This window comes from Typopeltis vanoorti, chromosome 1 (assembly GCF_054136105.1).
Source record: "Typopeltis vanoorti isolate ZY-2024b chromosome 1, IOZ_Tvanoo_1.0, whole genome shotgun sequence".
Classification (NCBI taxonomy): Eukaryota; Metazoa; Arthropoda; class Arachnida; order Uropygi; family Thelyphonidae; genus Typopeltis; species Typopeltis vanoorti.
Genome location: NC_143549.1, coordinates 119,168,757 through 119,191,743, shown reverse-complemented (window position 1 = coordinate 119,191,743; position 22,987 = coordinate 119,168,757). Strand labels below are relative to the sequence as shown.

Here is a 22,987-nt window from a genome sequence, read left to right as displayed (position 1 = left end):
TCAAGCATTGAATAGTGTTAATTCATGCCATTCTCTCAGATTCAGTATATTCAATTCCCCATTTCTATTTCCAAAAGTGAAATTAGATTACTTTCTGATTACTTTCAATACCAATGTAATGTGCACCGTATTTCGTCCGAAGAATACATTCGATACAAATTCATATAAAAATGCTTAACGCTTCTATATCCATTGGTACTTTATGTCGTTATAAGAAGTATTCATTTATACACCAACTCTATGTTAAACTAATGAAATTATCAGCGACGAATAAATAAATGAAATTCAAACTTTAGACACTGTATATCATTAACTGTCGTAGATATCAAGCCATTGCATCATGCTTATACATCTTATAGGGCATTTAATCATTGCTTATAAGGTTTAACAGCGTTAAACCTTAAAAATATGTCGATTTTCAGAAACGCTGTAAATTTTAAATGTTTTAGATAAACTATATAAAATTATAGACGAAGCCCTTAGGTCGGATTCCCATCAGTGATCTGGGGATCCTTTATCTGGTCTCTTTCGACGAAAGGCGAGTTAGCCGGTCTCAGAGTCACTGTTTATCCGGAAACTCGGGTTTTTCGTCCCCCAGAACAGGCTTGCAGTCATGAATACGTCACAGCCATATACCGCTCCCGAGCCCGGATAAAATTGGGGGATTGGGGAAAGCAATGGTGAGCCACCTTGTATAAATCTCATTAGGAACACTTTGTGGACAATGCCTACAAAGTCACCTAGGATCAGAAACGATTGAAAGGGAAAAACCACCACCACCATAATAAACTCTATACGAGTAAAATTAAAGTATCCCTATCAGTAGAGAAACCCGTAGACGAAATACCTTCAAGCTTGGTGTGTACCTTAAACAGATCATGGAAAAGATATTTTGACTATAACAATTAGTACAAAAATGACAGATAGGGGAAATATGGTGCTGTCAGAGGGACAAAATTGCATTAATGTGAACCAGTGGTATGTGATTGTGAAATGATTGACAGTCAATGACTTTGAATTATTATTCGATGATGTTTATTCGCTCATTCGATTATTTTTCCCATTTATTTCTCTAATTTCATAAAATAATGTGATACAATAAAACATAACATACTGAAAGATGCTGTCAAAAAGATTCGAATGATCAATGGAGGTGACGTTTAATGCGTTGGCCTTTGTGCAGGACCAATAGGTGATACTGCCATACAGCATAGTTCACAGCGGAACGCAACGGATCTATCGAATGGTTTCGCATATGATGTGCGATTTTGTCTTTCGAATCTGTCAGGTGAAGAACTTTTCCCCGATCTACTATGCTTTTAGAATAACTCCGTAGCCAGACGTCACTAGGATTAAGGTCTGGTGCACGTGGTGGGCATTTAATAGAAAATGAGCGACTTGCTCTGCCCTCTGTGAAATATTGACTCAATAACTGTTCAACCTCACATCCTATGTGGTGAGGTGCTCTATCTTGCATCAACACTCTTGTGTTCAGTCACTCTCTTTAGTGCAGATGTGGAATGACGAAACTGCTCAACACGTCCGGAAAACGCGCATTCATAACCATTCACATCATAGGTTCTGTTCAATGGATTTTTTCGAAGAAAAACGATCCAATAACGAAACGTGGTCGTAAATCCTATCAATTTTGTTCTTTGGTCAATGTAAGGGAATTTGTTGAAACATACTGGAAATTATCTGTTGCCCAGACGAGGCAGTTTTGAGGTGTTTACTTTCAACAAACATGAAACTGTGCTTTACAACTCCATAGGATTTTCCAAGGCCAATCTTTGTCCACGTCCATGAATACCACAAATGTCAAAGCAAACATTTCTCGGACGCTGGTATCTCCCGTTTGCAACTCTTGGTTGTTCTTATGAACATCACTGGAACCTTTCATTTCCACTGAACACACCTTAACTGCTAGCTCTTACCTGGCATTATTTCAGGCCAGATATTACCTAACATGATTAAAAAGGTTGCCCGATGAATCTCAACTCTTCGAGAAAGCAATACTTCTTGTCACAAGGCTCACATCGTGGAAGCATGGTTCGAAAGGCATATTGAAGCATTCCATGTGCTCCTCTCGCTACCTAATCCTGTTGAATCCCGTCGATCATGTGAACGCAACATGCGCTGGACATCCGCAATGACTAAGGACTGTAATTTGACTCACTGGAATATTTTTCATAAATTATTTACAAAAAAGTAATATTCATATAATTTTACTTTTGTGTACATCCAGTGAAAAATTCTTCATTACAAAAAAATGTATTTAGTTTTGAATTTTAAAGTTTTCATCTTAATATTAATTGCTACGAAACTAATACAAAAGCAAATGGCGATTAGTTTTTTTTTTTTTTTTTTTGTAGCTTTTCATGAAATGGTCTCCACGAAAGAAAATCTCCTAAACTTGGCGAACATCTCTAATTCCACATGCAAAGTTTTCATATTCTTTACAAAATTCTAATCCAGGAGTTCTAATCAAAATACAAAAAAATTTTGTATAATACAAAAAAATTTTAATCTAATCAAAACTTTTTTGATTAGATTAAAATTCTAATGCAAAAATAAAATAAGGTATTCAAGTCATTTTGTAATTCCCTTTAAACATGACTATAAGCCATGTTTAAAGGCAGTATCAAGATTTCCCTTAAACTATTCCAGCTTTTTTTTTTCCTATAGAAATCTATAATTTAGCATTGTAAAATACACTGCATAGTGTATTTTACAATGCTAAATTTTGTTGGATACATTAATCATACGTCTTTCAAAAAATAAGTGTATACAATTTACTAAAATATTAACATTACTGAAGAAGTTAATATGATCTCTCATGTTGAAGTTTCTGGGATGAAAATACGTGAAACTGGAATAAAATAAATAATTATACATAATTTACAAAGTAAACTAATTATTTACACGCTGAAGTTTCGCTAACTCAAGCAAGCATTATCAAAGCCACTTTGAAGTCCCAGCCAGCGAAGACAAGAATAAAATGACACCGAGAACAAGAACAGTTATGCTCTCTGCGGTAATTTTCTGTGGTTACTGATGACGAAAGGATAGGGGAGCCAATTTTTTTTTTTTTTTAGGATTAAGCCATTAGGTCTAATGCAGTTTTCTGAGTTCTGTAAAGCATGAGCCACTTTCAGGAATATTTACAATATTTTTTGTGATTTTTGAAATCGGATCTGTGTATTAGATTAAAGTTCTTTTAGCTGATGAAATGGTCTTTCTCAAGGGGGATGCCGTACTAATCCGTTTTCAAGTTGACCATACCGAATATACTTTTTATTCCTTTTCTTTTTACTATGGTGGTCCGTCCTCTCTGTCCAAAATACTGGGGATGTTATAGCCACCTGAGAAGAAGATAGTTCTACTGGTCCTTGATTTGTCTCAGGAAGATAGAGACTATCTCCAGTGATTTGTAGACTGTTCTAATTTTATGTTGTTTTAAGAACAACACCAACGATGAAGATGCATTTATACATTTCTAAACAAAATCCCTTCCCCACCGACTGCATAATCACCTAGCAGAATGCAGGTCATAAGGCTACGTACCACACGTATAACATAGCTCTAAATAGGATTTCATTGAACAGCTGAAGCCATCGAACAACCCAGCTTCCGTTGAGAGCAGCTGAAGCAGGACCAAAAGAACTACTTCATTCAGCTTGAGAAGCTAGAATTCCTGCAGAAGGTGAACTCAAGGAGTATTTAAGTTATGATGAAACCGTTATTCACATTCAATGGAAGTATCTAATTCTGGAGATGGCTAGACAAATATTTTGTGTATTGTTTTAGTTATAGTGGTTGAAAAAAATGGTAGTATACAGATCTTTCCTCCGACGGCATTAAATCATTGCTCATTGTCGACACTACATTAATCAACGCCATAGTCTATGTCAAATGAGATGCGATCATCCAATTTATCAAAAAACATCAAATGTTTTAGCAGCACAGTTTCATAAATCTGGATGTTGGAGAACTTGACATGAAGTAGCAACAATCTCATTTTTATCTGAATCCAACCCGAGAAGGAATGTATATATATATATTGTACAATTAGTGCCGAGAGTTGACTGAGGGTAGGTAATCCGGTTTGACTGAAGGCCAAACAAGATTACCTAAATTGAAGAGCGGAGACGTTATCCAGTTTGCAACTATACTGGCCAAATTTGATTGGATAAGGAATCCGCCGGTTGGAATTCGGGCAGAGCTAACTAAGAGAACTTTTTATTACTATGTTAGTTAGATACTTTTTTCTGCCATTTTTATGGATGAAAATTCCGAGAATACAGGTTTTTAACCCAGGAATGTTTCATATATATTAATTTTCAAATTCCTGAAGAATTAATTAAGTTGTGCATCAATTCCACAAATGGCGGGATAGTTCGATACTGCTAATGCTGTTCTTCCTACTTTTCATTTATGAACAAAGTCATATATCAGTTTAGTACCTACATTTTCAGCATCACCCAGATTATCGTTAACACTGTCTGCGAAAGTTCGGTAAAACGATTTTTTCAGTGAGTCATCATGAGTGATCTGAACTAGCTCCAAAGGCGAACAGAATTTTTCATCTTTAGTTCATGAGATATCTGAGAATTTATCACTAGAAAAACTTTTTTGCATAAATTATAATAAACTTATGATTGTTAACTTCAGTGAACATCAAAGAATAATAACAGAATTATCACTAAGAATAAATTTTGACTTTATACAAAATAGTAAAATATTGTTAAACAATAAAATATCTTTAAAGAATAAAATTGAGTCATGAGATTAATGCTTCTTATGAATATGCACTCCTTTCTTACCGTTTCCTAAAATATGTAAAATATGCACAGTGTACCAATATGATTACTTAATGTACTTTACTTTTGTTTCGATATTTTAAATAAGCAACTGTAATTATTATGTTGAATATGGAGGAGTTTATTAAAAAAACGATAAGAAACATTTGTTTTATATACTTCTGAAGAATACAGTTATTTTATATATAACAACCGAAAGCTAGAAGATTAAGAAATATTTACTTCAAATCATGAAATGATTTAGAACTTACTTATGCAGTCGTTATGCTTTGGATTCTTTCCTTTGTAGGGTTTAAATCCATCTAAACACAAGCATCTGTAAGTTCCTGGCTGGTTGATGCACTCGGTATTCTCACCACAAGGTTTTTCCATTTCTTCACACTCATCAACATCTAAAGCAAGAGTGTAAAACACAATGTTAGCATTGCACAGACTGTGCTACGCGATTATCAAGCCAACAAATTGTTACGTTTCTACTGACCATCTATGCTTCTAGAAAGTCATAATTAAAACAAAAGAAATTCATTTATATTTCAATATCGGAATTTACATCTGACTTTTTTTTTAGTTTATAAACTGACATCTTATGAAATAATAACTATTATAATTGTATATGTTCTAGCAGAATCTATATATACGAAAATAAATCTCAACTGTTACTTTCTATAAAAAAGACATAGCATTGCTCTATAAATGTTCAACGTATTAGGAAAGACAATTAAAAGTATAAATAATACTGACAATTCCTTTAATATAATAAACTATTACGGAACATAACTTCTAAGAACTTTTTCTTTATTTTTAGATATCTTCTTCTTAGCAAATATATATTATATCGAGCGGATCTTACTGATTTTATTTATGAAAGAATCTTACCGATACAATAATCAACTTTACTATTCTCTCCATGCAAACCGAAGGAAGTAAAAGGCTTGAATCCCTTTTTGCATGTGCACTTCAGCTGGGTAACCTTTCCTTGCGAATTTTTTATATTTGTCTCACAACGAGAAGTGCCATTGTAACATACTGGTGGATAGTTTCCTTCTTCTTGACATGGATCAACTCTTTCAAATTTTGCTGAAAAAACATGTAAATAGTTTAGTGACCACTTTTGAAGGGACATATGAAGATGTTCATATACAGAGCGGTCTGTTATGTGTCATGAGAGGTTTTAATCGCGAATTATGAATAATCGAAAGTGTTGCTCATTCCGCAGTAATGCTTTAAATGCAACCTTACTAAATACATTTAACTTTTCCAAATTATTGGTTTTACAGAGTAACGAAAATACACGAACTCCATTTGAAAGAAATGAAATAAGATAAAATAATAAATTCAGGAAAGAGTACATGTGCTGGTATTTCGGTAAAAATACATTTTTTTAGATAAAATATATTATTTTGGATAAAGATAATTGATAATTTTTTTGTCTAAATCTGTTACATCACTTTGGAAAGGATTTTTAATATTCATCTGCAAATCAAACTTAGCAAGAGATGTAAAATTTTGCCGATTACTATGCGCTGTATCAAACTTCTCGGACTGACTGAAAAAATAAGAAGTATGTCTGATATATTTACTGATGTTTTTCTTTCCCCTTCTTTACATTTTTCGATTGTTTTTAGTAAAGACATTCTCTTTCAGGCCTTGGCGTTAAACCGAATATCTCTGCCAAACTAATAACCAAAGAATCAAAGAGGATACCACAGTACTCCAGTAAGGAAGGTTGTCCCACACCTCACCTTAAACGAGGAAATTTCGCGCCTAGTTTGAGACTCCAATACACTCTTGTCAGAGCGAAATTCGAAACCAGAGCCTGTTGGTTGTTGACTATTTATTAGACTAATCAGGATATCATACAATCGAAATTCAACAAACTATTTAATAATGAATACATGCAGAAAAAAAATCCTGTTGGCAGCGAATCTTACTACTAAGCCATATGACACTCCCCCCCCCCCCCCCTTCTTCCTTCACCGGCATTCTGCGGCCAGATCAGAAAGCATCAAGGCATTAAAAGCAATACTCAACTAATCGTTCTCAGCATTTTGTGTAATAATAGCATTTCTTTCTTTTTTTGATTTTATGTGAATTAAATGATCATAGTCCTAAAACCAAATCCTTAAGTGTGACTCTTTTTTTTTAATAATTTTGAGGTTAATTTGCTTCATAATATTCATGAATATCCTTCGTTAATTTCCAAAATCAGCTCAGTTAAATAACTAATCATTTAATTTTAGTAATTCAAAAAAATTTTGTCTTCCGTCTTTTGCAGCCAGGATAAATGTATCACTAGAAATATGTTTCCATTGGGGTTATTCTAATGGAATTTATTTTCTACATTTCCCTTTGCATGGAATATTTAAATAAACGTGTCATACCATTTAGTGCTGATTTCTTGTTAAGTACTAATGATGGTAAGATGATGCAATCCTCAGTCACCTTTTTAGGATACAAGCATTCCTCTCTTATCATCGCCATATCTTCATCTGCTCCGGAAGTAAACTGCAGTACAAACTGACAAATCGCCTCGGGCTGAAATCTGTAGATGGAATAACATTAATCATTCGAATGTCTAATTGCGGGGTCTTTTAAAGAGGCCTTATCAATTTAATTAATTTAAATAATCCTTAACGTAAAATTGTTTCTCATAATCTAATATATTATGTAATCTACACATCTGAATAATTATTGTGAGTAAAATAAAATAAGATTTAGTAATGAATTTAAAAATCCATTTAATTATTTAAATATTTAGTGCACTAGTAATCCCAACGGCCAATTACACAGAAGGGAATTCTTCACCAAATTACTTTTAAGAAATTTACCGCACACACACACACACACACACACACACACACACACACATACATACACACACAGTCACCATTAACAGATTATTGGATATCCGGGAATCATTTAATTGAAAAGATTTGGATTCAGTCCCATTTATTTGAGAACGCATAAGTGATGTTATATAAAAGAATTTTGCACGTGAAAGATAGCATAACCCAGCATGTGCACAACATTAATCCTGACCAGCTGCATTCTGCCATTGAATACATTGTGCAAAGGATGCAGTTTGTGACACACCAGGGAGGGCAGCACTTTAAACAGTACAACTTGTGAATGCATAATGGAATTATGCATTCGCAAGCTATACTGTTCAAAGTTGTTGAAAGTATGTTGCTTATGTTGCTTTTCACTTTCTTACACAGAAAAATTGCTACATCTATATTCGGTACACCATACAGCGCCTCTGGTGGTGAATTTTTGAACTATTTTATTATTATTTTTTTTCTCAGATGTCGCTTCAGCATGGTACACAATGTATTGCTGCAAAGTTTTTCAGCAATACATTATTTTAGTTATGTAGTTTAAATGGAAACCGAAAAAAAAAACATGCATACTAATTTCACAAAAATCGGTCCAGAAGAACGTTCTATTAGACGCAAAATTAAAGAACAATATACGTGAAAATGAACTTGAAGAAATGAAATGAAGTTTGCTTGATGTTGAAATTCGTTGAAGAAATTAAATGAAGTGACTGAGTGAATTAATGATAAGGTAATGTAACTGGAATGGATTGTTGCCATAGCAACTTCAACAATTTCCGTATTGCACAAAAATAGAGAAATCTGACTCATGGTTATAACGTGTTCAAGGTCACATTACATCTCTGCCATGCGTATCAGTTCTATTCTTTTTTGAAGTTCACGGTTGTCTAGATTGCTAGTTGCCATTGTACAGCACTTGGAGGAAGCGGATGAAATTTTGTATTTGAAACTTAAAAAAAAAAAAAAACCTTGAACACAAAGGTTAAAGTGGATCAGTGGCGCACCCAGAGGGAAAGAACAAGGGGCCCTGACCCCCAACGAAAAAGGGGAAAAGCACTAGAAAATTTTCCAAAAATCTTTTCCTAATTAATGAAATTAATTTTTTTATTTATGTTGTGTCGTGTCTTCTATTTCTATACTACTTATGAATTAGCGATCATTGCAGATGCTCAGTCATAGGTCGTATGCGATGCGTAGTGTGTATTTTCAAATCGTCTACTCAACTCCCCCCCCCTCACTCCCAAGATTAAACCCTGAGTGTGCTACTGAAGTAGATAGACTAATTGTTCCAAATAGTGTCTTCACTAAAACATTTACGTTATCTAATCTAGAACCAGCTGTTGCTCTCACTTGGGAAGCTACTAAGTAGTACATTTTTAAGATGAACAACCAGCGATGTGGAATCATCAACACCTGCCGTAATCGTTTAATTTTAAGGATGATGTAGTTTGCATACGATCGTATTTCAAGAGATATCCTTGAAATACTCACTAATTTCAGATTTTTTTTCTTTGCTTGCAGTCCTACGTATGAAAGTTTGTAGACCTGGGGGGGGGGATAAAACCAAAGCCCCACCTCCAAGTTGGTTCCACCGGGAAACGCTGGGTACACTTCCAGTAGGCTAACGTGGCTGGTGAAGCATGTCAGGGCCAATCAATTGATATTTAGATGATTTTTGATTACGAAAGGAATAAGAGATACAGACAAATCATATAGACAATCTCCACTCGTTGTTCTCAAAGAAAAGCTATAAAGCATGTCAACGAAAGCCTTCAGGGAAGACAAACTGAAGTAGGAAGAGGTAGATACTGAAAAGATCAAATCTAGAGAAACCCACTAATCGTATTCATTTACTACGATGTTCTTATCCTCTTAAAATCTGGGAAATTTCATGAACTTTACATGGGATCAGAGTCAGCAAACCTTGATGCAGTCTGCATCTAAGAACACAGGTGGAGAACATATTCTCCACCTGTGTGGAGAATATGTGATAATTAGTGATGCGATCTGCATTAAAGCAGATCACATTACTAATATAGTCATTCTCGAAAGACCCCTTATAGAAACAATTCAAAAAAGGACCCACAAATGGTTGCGACACCAACTTGGACATCCAGCTTCACCTACATTCAGTGTTGTTGCATTCTACAGGCCAACTGATGGACACAGAGGGAGAGGAATACCAAAGAAATAGTTTGGGTAATATATAAAAAAATTTCGTTTTGAAGTTGAAGATCATGAATCATCTTACATTTATCATTTGGCACAAAACTAAGCAACTTGGCTCACTTTCATCTAGTAGACTTTAACTCCATGAGTTTTGCTATATGAATATATCTGAATATAATTCCCTATTCATACATGAATAAATGATGATGACGTTCAGGATCAAGATACTTAGTTACAAATTAATAATTCTAAATTCTGCTAAAAATAAAAAAAAAATATGGCACACTTTTATACTCAACATGCACTATTGTATTCATGTTAAAAAACGTTTAATTTTCTTGACCATAAAAGCTCTGGAATGTATTGGGAATATATTGATGAAGTGCATATAATAAACAACTATGTGATACCAACTAGTTTCACCAACTAAGGCTGTTGTTATCTTCAGGGTACATAACTGATGTAAAGCACTAAAAAGTAAAAAACTGTTACAAACTATAATCAACCGATTCCAATTATATTAAATAAAGAACAGAGCGCGTACAATACATGCATAGTGCGGCATGATCTCACTTGTTGTTATTTAGAAACTTTCTATAGTTGGCACTGTAATTCAGTTCTGGTGAGTTAAGAGATCTAATAAGGGTCTTCAGATCACGGACAAGATTAGTCTCCTTGGTTCTTGTTAAGGTTTTGTATACAGCGGGCAACTGCTGTGGCTTCTTTAAAAATTCGGGAGCGGAAGTCTGAATGAAAAGCTAACCTAGATTTTTCTTCTCTGTTATTATTGACGTCACCAATAATAACAAGGGAGATCATGCACGCGCTATGCATGTATTGTACGCGCTCTGTTCTTTGTCTAATATACTGGAATCGGTTGATTATAGTTTGTAACAGTTTTTTACTTTTCAGTGCCTTACATCAGTTATGTACCCTGAAGATGCCAACAGCCTTAGTTGGTGAAACTAGTTGGTATAACTTAGTTGTTTATTATATGTACTCGATCAATATAGTCCCATTAGAAGTCATTCCAGTGCACTATTGTACTCATCGGGAGGTAAAAATTATCTACTTCTTAGACGTATAATTATCCATACCATAGTAGGATGACAATAATTAGCCTGTTGGATACAAAAAGGAATGTTATCTACTAATCCAACCTGGCTGGAAACAATCTCTTTGTGATGTAAAATCAACATTCGATATTAAAATTCATTATAAAATACTAAATTTCGAATTAGGGAGAACAGTTATTCAAAAACCGTACAACAAAAACTAATAAAAAAATAAGAACAACAATAAAACAATAATAACTGATGATAATTATACAATCCATATGCCAGATCGCAAAAAAATCTAAGTTAAGGATGCAAAAAAGATACAAATTTTTTCAAATATATACAAAATACAAATATATATAACGCAGCGATGTGACGAAGGAAGTACAATTTTTCTTTATTATCGCATTTCATACTTATTTTTCCATCCTCAATGCTAATATCATTATTACTTTTTTTAAAATAGTTCGATTTGCATAAGGAAGTTGAGTTTTAGTTTCTCCCATGTTAGGATGTGTAACGATATAAATAACTGGTCTGTTAGTTTTGCTTTAAGACATGCTGATCTAATAATAATAATAATTAATGATTAATTATAATAAAATAATTACTAATTTTATTAATAATTCTTAAGTATTTATAGTAATTATTTATAATAATTAAATTATCATATTAATTTATTAATTAATTAACTTCCATTTGTAAACGTTTGTATTTTTTTTCATCCTTAACTTAGATTTTTATGGCATTTCTGGCATATGGATTATATAATTACCATCATGTATTATTGTTTTTATTGTTTTTTTGTTGTTACTATTCTTTTTTAGTTTTTGTTGTATACAGTTTGTGAATAATTGTCCTCCCAAAATAATTAAAATTATTTATAATAATTAATGTTAATTATTAAAATTATTAATTAATAAAATAATTATTAATTAAAAATAATGACTATGAATCATGCATTACATCCACGAAATGATGTTTACTGGTTGTACCTACCAAGGAGAATAGGTGGACAGGGTCTGCTGCAAATGAGACAGATTATGGAAGAAGAAATTAGTTTAAAAAGTTACGTCGACAATAGCACTGAGCAAATGCTTCAAGCAATTACACAAGAGGGCTTTCTAAAAGCAATTCCAATTCCTCCCAGATACTGAGGAAAAAACTGACGTGAACAAGACGTAGCAATGGCTACAGTATGGATATATGAAAAAAGAAATAGAACAATTTATTCTAGCAGATCAAGAGCAGGCATTACAAACTAATGCAATGAAAGCAAAAATTTTGAACATCAATAATAACAGCAAATGCAGATTATGCGACAAAAAGATGAGACTGTAGAACATTTAATCAGTGTCTTCAGAAAGATAGCTCAAACTGATTATAAATACCGCTATGATCAATTGGCCAAAATAATTCGTTGGCATGTATACAAAAATATGGCTTTCCTACTTCTGAAAACTGGTGGCAGCATAAAGCAGAGATAGTATTAGAAAACGAAAGTTCAAAAATTCTCTGGGACTTTAGAATACAAACTGATTTGGAACACAATAAATCTGACATCACAATTATCAAACATCGAGTTTGGATTATTGATATTGCAGTGCCCAGAGATAACAACATTAACAACAAAGAACTGAAAAAAAAACTAAATATCAATATTTTACAATCAAATTTGGCCGCCTGTGCTTTAAGACATCAAATTCATCCCAATAGTTATTCGTGATAACTATTGGGTGCAATTTCAAAGAAGCTGTCCAATTATTTATAGCAATTAAACATCAACGAAGTGACCCTGTGTGCTCTACAAAACAGCATTACTCGGAACAGTCCATATTTTAAGACGCTACGTGACAGACTATTCTTAGATTTTTGGGTAGAATCTGAATTGCTCTGCATCACCAGTAAAATTGTTGTTTAAATGATATCTTGTCTTGACTGTGAATAATTCATATCAGTTATATGAATTAAGTAATAATAATAATAATAATACTCCCACCCAAAGTTTTAAGGTGACGTGGTTTACAACTCTTCGTGTCCAAGAATTGCATGAAATACCATAAGTAATACTTAACTGATTTTAATGCATACTTATTACTTAAAAAATACATTAAGGTTGTTGATGATTTTTATGGGAGCTAGGAACTCGGCGATATTTGCATATAAAATAATGTAAATTTCACATTTCATTCATGATTATTACTTTGTTTCGAAGTAATTATATTTACCTGCAGTTTAATACTTGAGCAATCACATTTCTACCAAATAATTGATTCATCTAAAAATATAATATAAAGAATCTCATTAATAGGCATTTTAAAATCAAGATTAATTATTGAAAATTAATTACAAAAAATCAAAAAATTATTATTTCAACAATATTTTTATATTTAACAGGAAATTACTTTCTTGTAATCAATTGAAATAGGGGATATTATAAATCTGTCATTATTTCATAGCTGAACCTATAGAAACGTACAGAAAATTCGAAAATAGAGAACACATAAGTTTCTTCCAGGAGTTTTTATCAATCAATATGTAATTCATTAAGTAAACAATTATGGATTTACTTCTCTCGCTGCATGGCAGATCTACTAACTCGCCTTTGAACACAAGCCATCGAAAAGTCTGGAGAAAATCACGCAGGCAACTCTTGATATTTCTAAGGTATTTGATGCAGTCTGGCATGATGATTTGCTTACCAAGCTTCCATCTTATGGTCTTTCTACTACCCTTGTTGATTCGATTTCCGAGTTCCTCTCTGTGCTCGTTTAGGATCATAGTGGTTAAGCACCTCAAGGCTCTAAGTTTTCTTCGCATTTTCTTCCTAGACAGACTTTTTTTTTCACCAACTTCAGTGTCATATTTATGGTTTTGCTGATGATAGTGAACTGCATTCCTCTTCTTCATTTATTAAACGTTGTAGGGCTCAAGCAATTCAAACCTCAAGGTTTAAAATAAAATATCTGCTAAAATATCTGTGTGTATAACGTGTGTGTGTGTGTGTGTGTGTGTGTGTGTGTGTGTACACGAACACACGATATACACACTGATATTTTAGCAGATTTTGATGCTATTAAAACAAAATTCTGTCTCATTTCTGTTTAAAAAATTCTTCACTCTCCTTCAAGTCTGAGATGCGAGAATAAGTTAGATGTGAAATTGAATCCCATGAGATAAAATCTTTTTTTTTTTAGAGATTGTAATCTCTGTAATCAATAAGGTAAAACTGATGAAATACAAGAATGAATTAGAATTCACTTACAGATATCACGAAGTCTTTTTTCAACGTATCTAAATCAAACCATGTTGTCGAGTCCGGGCTGTGCAGAAGACTTAACTTCTTTACTGATCTTTTTCCATACTTTGGTGGAATCATCCCATATTTTTTTCCTGGTTTCAGTTCACCTTTGTACGAGTAAGCAGCTAATCGGAAATTGTTGACAGTCAGTTAAAAAAGAAAGATGAATTAAAATATAAAGTTAATTAAATATAAATATTTAATCATAAGTTTAAATGTGTCAGTTTTAAGGGTTTAAAATTCAAATATTTCGCGAATTCTATTTGATTTTATGAATAAATGAAGTCGAAAGGATATTTATGAATAAGGTCTATCTGGACTTATTCGCAAATTTCCCGCGAGTTACACGACATTCAGTGGAAGATGAATAATTCAAGTTTTATCTCTGTAGTCTTGAAATGCAGGCTTATAATAAGACACCTTATAATATCACACCGTTATGTTTTATAACAAAAAGCATCTAGAGCTTTTAAGATTATTAAAAGCTAAGAAATTGAGAGAGGGGAGAGAGAGAGAGAGAGAGAGAGAGAGAGAATCAGGGATAAGATCGCAAATTTCCATATGTTGCATAAAAACTGACAATCATGAGCATGTAGAGCAAGTAATTTTGTTTACATTTTCTACATGTTAATTGCGTTTTTATCCCTGTTAATAAGTTCATCAATAACTGGAAACAATAAATGTGTCTCCATTAAAATGTAGACATTCCGTAGACATTAGAAAATCAATATGGTGAACAGCTGGCATCAAAAACACAATCTCACTGAATATGAAGACGTTAGAATGAAATTTTATATTCAGGCACAATTTTAGAAACGTGAAGTCAAAAATAACACGAAAACAAATATCGATAAGTAAAGCTGATATGGCGGGAAGTCAGATGATATTTATAAGGAATAAGAGAGAAATTAGACAAACACTAAATGAACGGTATACGGAGATGTGGAAAGAGATTTTACTGTGAAGAAAAAGTGAAGCTCGAAATAATCAAAAGGAAAACCTGGCTGGTGAAATCTGCTGAACAAAACTAATTGACATAATGCTAAATATTAACTATACAGCAGAAGAAATAATATTACATTAATCCAGTAAGCAATACACCTCAAGTAAGGGTTGTGAGCTCACATTGGGCAGTGAAATTTCGCATTGTATAGACCTTTACTATTTGATAATATAAATAATAGTAGGCAACTGTGCTCTTCGTTTTAAAACTTACCGAGCTGGCAGTGCTTGTTATGCTCAAATGGCAAAAAGGCAGGCGGGCAGATACAGTTCAACTCCTCACTGGATTCTTCATCACATTGAGCTCCATAAGAACGACAGATTTCGTTGTTCCTCTGAATTTTGCAGATAGCTGTGATGTCATGAGGAAAGATTATAAAGTACCACAATTATGGATCGAAAAGGAGTGTATTAATGATTAAGTAATATAAAAAATAACATAATACTGAGAAGTAATCGCTATTTTTGTTAAGTTTAGATAGCATATGGCGAATATCTTTAAGGTAAGAAATATTTTTATATTTTTAATAAAATCCTCACTTGTATTATGTGGATTTCACCCAGTACTGTCCGAATTAGATATACAATCCTTATTCATCCTACAATTTAGGCTTACTCTTCTACAATTTTTTCCCAATTTTTTAGCAACTTTTAAAATATTAACCAAATAGAAGTTTAATGAATCAGACAGTGTTCACCATTTCTTTGACATTTTTAATTTTAGCGTGGCGTACATAATTTTCTATGTCACAAGAAACTATTTTATTAAGATTCCAAGGTTAAAAGTTAAGAGACAACAGCTGTCTTGTTTCCAGTCTTCATAGATGAATTGTACTAATATAAAGGTTTGGCATTTTTATTTTGAAATCAAGAACAATAAAAACAGCTATAAGCTCATTCTGTGAAGTTTTCAGCTTCTTGATTAACATATAATTAATAACGAAATATTGATAAGATATTTAAGAAAGAATAATTAACTTGTTTTCACTAAAGTTTAAATATATTTGGTTTTCATAACACCAATGACAGTACAATACATGAAAGCAGATGAAAATTACTGGCACGCTAGGTTACAAACCTAACATTTTCAGCAATAGTAACATTCTACAGTTTTCTTTAATTACTCTGAAACACGAACATCTGTTATGATACTCAGAATTCTTTTATTGATTTCATTTGAGAAATTTCATCACCAGCTGCATTTCCGTCATTTACCTAGATAACATCAAGCCCAGAAAGGAAAGGATCGTAGATAAGTACAAAAAGGTGCGTTCTGTAATAACTTCTTCTATACAGTTGCAAAATTCATTATCACACAATTGTAATGTAGACATAATTTTACCTAAAGCAAAATGTAAACATCTAACTCGTTGATATTTAACCGAGATATTATTATAGCAAATTAGAAAAATTAATTTCATCCAGCGAGAACGGAATGATTATTGTCATAGAATCGTTTCGCCAATAAAATCATACATTATTTATATTCATACATAGAAATATCGACATGAATACATAACTATATATTTATGTATTATGTCGATATTTCAAATTATACACTAGTTTCTATAAATTAAGGAACAAAGAGAAAAATCACAATAACTCAAAATATGTAGGATGAATTTTTATGCAGGTAAAAAACAGTATGATATGACATGTTAACGAAACACCAACAAAAGTTGTAAATGAATAGCTTGATTCAGTAACAAAGAGGCAAGAAGACAATGATCATAAACAAAAGGTCAAAATGAGATTATCAAAGTGCTGCCTCTATAAGAAATGCAGTTACTTCTCTTAGCAATACCTCTCATTGCAATATTTCTTAGTTACTTCTCTAAGCTGACAATAATGCTTAATATTATGTGTAATAGTGTCGAACGCCGAAGTGGTGATAAAAACCACTGCCTCTGCAAAACTCTCCTAAGTTACTCAATGTAATCGAAAGGAGATTGAGAGTAGCAAGGCTCCTTCCTTCCTACCTAGAGCATTCAAGATATGCGCAAGGGGACTAAGGTCAGGAGATCTGGCTGACCAGTCCATACTTGCGATAGTCTCTAGTTGAAGATATTGATCAACGAGTTCACTCGATGAGGGCGAGTGTTATCGTGGACCAATATCTAGAAGAGAATATCGTACATATGGATTGGCCAGCCAGATCTCCTGAACTTAATCCTGTTGAGCATGTATGGGAGTCTCTAGGCAGACATGTTACTGCTTTCAATCCCCATTTCAGAACACTCTGAAGCATATAAAAGAGCTTTGTAGGTGCAGTGGCTGTTACTACCAACTGAGGCCCTGGACACTATTAAACATTGAAACGTTTTCCACTTGATTATACTATCAATTAACGATGCCAAGAAATTTTATTATTGGTTTTATCCTTTATCCAAGTATAAGCAAACAAAGTTTGCTCATGAAATAACTTCATGACAGGGCAATTCGTATATAGAGGCTAATGCCTTCGCATTGCCTTTGTATCCCATAATACAAAGCACATATCCATACGGACATATATAATGATATGCATTATGGGAAGGGCCACTACACTGACGAGACCTCAATAGAGATCGAAACCGGTCTGACTAGTGGCCCTTCTCATAGTGCATAGCATTATATATAAATCCTTAAGGATATGTGCTTTGATTAATTTTTTCCAAATAAGTTAGTGTTAATTAAATGCTCTCAAATTAAACATGTCAATTAACTACGGTTGATAATTCAGAAAGATGATTACATGCACAGTTATTGCTTGAAGGGTATCAGCTACTGTGTTATAGTTCTATTATTGGAAATTGGAATTGCCAATTTCCAATATCGTTTTTCCCACAAAAATGCGAAAACATGAATGCAGTCTAGAATGTTTTTCAAAGTATTCAGTGTTAATGCCATGTGTTTGATAGCGTTAGATCTCCTCTGGTGGAAAGATAAAACTACTACTAGGGCTGAAATACTATTACTGCTACTTATAATTTTTTATTTATTTATTTATTTATTTTAATAATAATAATAATAATAATAATAATAATAATAATAATAATAATAATAATAATAATAATAATAATAATAATAATAATACTTTACAAGTTTATTAGTTATCAAATAAATTACATGCATATACAGTAACATTTACGCAACGATTCTGCATTTTTTTAGAAGTGGTTCAGTATAGATTACAATTAATATCATTATAATAATATTGTTGTAATTAATGCAATTGATATTAAAATATAATTTATGTATTATTATATTACTAATTATTAATCATTGTAATTATAAGTTATTGTTCACGTATACAGGATGTAAATACTATTAATTACACATTGCAGTTTAAATAATAATAATAATAATAATAATAATAATAATAATAATAATTTGACAATGACAATGTTCATTACCATTTTAGTATTTACTTATTACAATTTAAACCATAGTATTTCTTTTTTCTGTCCAGTAATAATTCAATACAAAGTGCTGAGTATATGTTCATCATTTTCATAAATAGTAAATAAATAAAGGCGTTTCTTACAAGTTGTTAATTGCAAATCATACCCAATAACCTGTTTAATTGCTATAACAGTATTACAGTTGATTAATTATGAAAGAAAGTGACATAATAATATTATCAATGTATTGTAATTAAATGAGTGCTTTAAATTGAGGCGGAGCGAAAGAGAAAAAGAATGCAAGAAAACACAAATGACGAAAGAGTAACTAGGGAGCATTATATCAGGTGGTAGTTCGGATGCCAGGATTATAAATACAAATCTTTTATAAGCTAAATAAATGAAATCACAAAGTTTCAAAACGTGTAAAATATAATAATATAGTAGGTGAAATTATAAACTGATTACTTACGTTTGCAAATTCCATTTTCGTCCTCGGCGAATTTTTCGCGACATTTGCAAGTTGTTCTGTTTTGTGCTACGTCAACCTCGCAATATGCACGTTTAGCATCACACATTTTCCTTCCTTTTTGGCCTGCCATGCACTCATTCCGTTCTGAAAGAAACATATATATAAATATTCAATTTTGTTATAAGCATGCTAATCATGATTTCGATTTAAATAGTAACAGACGGAAAAGAGTGGAAGCAGATCTGATTTCTGAGAAGAATCTTACATTTTCAATAAGTTTGAAGAAAAGAAGATTGTAGTGGCAATGGTTAGAATACCTGAAATGACTGAACTTCACAAACTTCGCATGTGGAGAAAGTGGGTAGATGTTTGCTTTGAAGCAAATATTATAGCTAAACCGAAACCAAATCTCACATTCAAATATTTCAAGATCATTTCGAGTTAGAGTTGCATTCGAAAGTGACTTGTTGGCAGTGGTGTCTTCACAAGAATGAGCGTCACTTGGCTAAAACAAATTGGAGCCTTAATCACATTGGATTGAGAAATAATTAAATAATACATATAATTAATTATATGTATTATTTAATATATGGATCAATGGCGTTCCTGGGCCCATTTAGCCCAATGGATAAGGCCCTGCTTGTTGGTATTCTATTACTTACAGCTATTTCTTTTTAATGCTTTTAATTTCGTTATTCTATTAATATTACTAGATTGGAAAAATTATGAAAATCACAGTTCATTTTTCAAGTTTCACTTGTTACTATTCTCATTGTTTTCAATAAACAAATAAACAAACCGACGTGCTGCATTGCGTATATATATATGAAAGAATGGTCATTAACTTGGTTAACATACATATTTTTTAAAAAGAATTGAATGACTAGAATCTAGATTTAAGTAAAAAGGTTTTAATATAAAAACACGACTAGTTTAGGCTTGTAACAGGTCTTCATCAGGTGACTTTACAAAAGAAAGAAAAAAGAAAAAACACTGAAGCTTAAATAAACTATGAACATCATAGAGAGTCTCTATATATAACTGACATTAAATCGTTGTGGTTGTATTTAAAGCTGTTCTTTCGTTTGTTGTATTGTTGGGAAAGTACGTGCTAGTAGCATCTCGTGAACGCCAGTACATGATTACAGCTGAATGACTATCTGGAAGGTTGTAGCTCAAGTTATTATTTAGATGAACAGGATTGAAGATGATTTCCCTAGATTCCACGATTTTTCTCTCTACTAATATTTTTCGTCATTGCAACGGAAGATGTCAGTAGATTTTTTCCCAGCAGACTTTGTGACTTTGCCTTTCATCATTAGGATTAGCCGAGAAAAGGATATGAATTGATAATGCACTGGCTCGCTGTCTCTTGTAAGTAATGTCCCTCATGTGTTCTTCCATATGCAATTCAACAGATTTGTCTGTGTGCCAAAATAAGGAATATCGCAATCACACAATATTTTATATATACACCAGGGTATTTGAGATGATGATGAAAAGGTTTTGGGTGGCTTATTAAGAACGGATCTTTGGAAGTGGAGGGAACAAGGTTCTGATATTGTGTGTGTGTATATATATATATATTGAGGCTTTCGAAGGCATGGGGAGATGAATTCCGCGAAAAAAAAGATTTAGTACCAAAAGTCACCGATAGGGGAAATTTTTGGCGCTGGCGGAGCAGAAAGCAGTCAAATATTTGCAGTAAACGCAGATAAAAAGGATTATGCAAATTTTACTGTGCGTACGTGACAGCAGCGCCACCAATTCCATTTAAAAGGGGATTGGGAACGTTCAGGCAGTTATTCGAATGACTGACGAATTGTGCTCAATATGCATCCTACCTTGTCTCAACGTGCTTTACTTGTTATGTTGTTTTATCTTAAACAGTGCAATGCCGTAGCAGCCATTCATTTCAGGAATTTAGAGGGCTTCATAACCTGCATACAGGTTCTATGTCAGCTATTGCACTAAGAGCTATGATTAAGAAGTTTGAAGAAACTGGATCACTAGGAGTTAGACCTAGCAGAGGACGGAAAGCAGTGCAAGAAGAGACAGTAACTGACGTTGCTACTGCGGTGTTCGACGACATGGGGACTAGTACTGGTCCAAGCGCTTATGCAATAGCTCGCAACCTTGATATGGCTTATGGTACAGTCTGGAAAATCTTATGGAAAATGCTTCACTTCTGTCCGTATGAGTTCAGTCGTGTGCAAGCACTAACTACCGCAGATTATGATAAGCACATGACCTTCGCGCTAACGTTTCTTGCCCGAATGGAGGTCGACAATGACTGGCCTTGGAGAATATTGTGAGGTGATGAGGCTCATTTTTATCTGAATGGGTCGGTCAATACTCACAACTGCAGAATTTGAGTATCTGAACATCCCCAAGCGATCCAGCAAGTACCACTGCATTCTCCAAAAGTAATCGTGTGGTGTGAATTCCCAGCCGATTTCATAATAGGACCATACTTTTTTGAGCATATTACCCCTAAAGGTACTATAACCTGTTCCATTACTGGAGAGATTTATCGACGAATGATGGAAAATTTTGTCATTCCTGAATTGCAGCAAAGACAATGTTTGAACTCCATAGTTTTTTATGCAGGATGGAGCACGGCCACACATTGAACGTTCAATACAGCCTTTAACGCCCGCATTTTAGTAATAAGAGGGTTATCAGTCAGTTCTTTCCGACGTCATAACCGCCTCGATCCCCGGACATCATTCCATGTGACTTTTGGCTGTGGGGGTATTTGAAATCCGTTGTGTATGTTGGTGGCGTTCCCAACTTGCATGTCTTGAAAGAGAACATAAAACCGGCTGTTATGAACATCCAATCCAACTCCTTATGCTGAGCTGTGGAGCATATCGCACACCGGATGCAATTTGTTGTATACAAGAAAGGTCATCACATTGAAAATCGTGTATGTGGTCCAGGGGACCCTGATTCTGATGAATAAAACATTATTGTTTTAATGAATAAAGCAGAGCTAGCTAATCTCAGGTGATATGGTCACTTAAATAGAATGGGAGAGGAAAGATTAGCAAAACAAGTGATCTCTGGTAGGTTGGCAGGAAAAAGACCCAGAGGAAGACCAAGCTATAAGTGGATTGGTACAGTAAAAAGTGCCTTAGAAGATAGAAATGTAAGGTCTGATAATGTTGAAATCTTGATGGGTAACAGATTGATTTGGAGAAAAATTGTGGATAGAAAGTTAATAATGATGTAAGTTTTTCATGTAGTACTATCATATCCTGTATGCCCCTTGAGGGTACATGTCAGGAATTTAATGATGTATATATTTTAACTTGGGTATATTATATATTCAAGATACCAAGTAATTTTATATAAACTTGGTTTTTAATCCTCTTTCCAAAGTGAGCAAACTAACAAGTAAGTCAAGTTTGCTCCTGCACGTAGTGCAAGTGTGAGACAACTCATGGTAGTGCCACTCTAGGCAACTCGCGGTAAAGGTGGATTAGGCTCTGATCACTTTCCTTAGTATTTTTCCCTTAATGTAAAGCACATCCCCTTGCGGAGATGTATGATGCTATGCATTAAAGGCAACGGTCACTACTTTAGTGAGGTCTCGTAAGTGGGGGCCAGACCAGACAATGCTAAGGTTGAAGTAATGTAGTGCTTATTTAAATTTTACCTAAACAAGTTGCTACAAGGTGCTTTGATCTTATTAAATAAAATCTTAGGATGAGAGATAGATGTAGAAAGTGTTTTAGCTTAGGTATATCATGTATTCAACATAGCAAGTAATTTTATATTACTTCGATATATTACTTCAACCTTAGCATTGTCTGGTCTGGCTCCCACTGACGAGACCGGTATAAGTAATGACCATTACCTTTAATGCATAGCATAATATATCTCCGCAAGAGGATGTGCTTTACATTAAGGGAAAAATACTAAGGAAAGTGATCAGAGCTA

At 33.4% G+C, this 22,987-nt stretch overlaps 1 protein-coding gene across 1 annotated transcript in view; it reads right to left on the bottom strand.

Moving 5' to 3' along the window:
• Positions 1 to 22,987, bottom strand: part of LOC150110352 (uncharacterized) — an 83,256-nt gene that overhangs the window by 14,296 nt on the left and 45,973 nt on the right. Inside the window, exons 13-19 of the mRNA XM_090393173.1 lie at positions 19,043 to 19,186; positions 15,402 to 15,539; positions 14,150 to 14,310; positions 13,113 to 13,162; positions 7,202 to 7,362; positions 5,697 to 5,897; positions 5,072 to 5,212 (exon numbers count right to left, since the gene is read on the bottom strand). Coding sequence (XP_090249299.1) covers positions 5,072 to 5,212; positions 5,697 to 5,897; positions 7,202 to 7,362; positions 13,113 to 13,162; positions 14,150 to 14,310; positions 15,402 to 15,539; positions 19,043 to 19,186 — 996 coding nt within the window. The remainder of the gene's footprint in view (positions 1 to 5,071; positions 5,213 to 5,696; positions 5,898 to 7,201; positions 7,363 to 13,112; positions 13,163 to 14,149; positions 14,311 to 15,401; positions 15,540 to 19,042; positions 19,187 to 22,987) is intronic.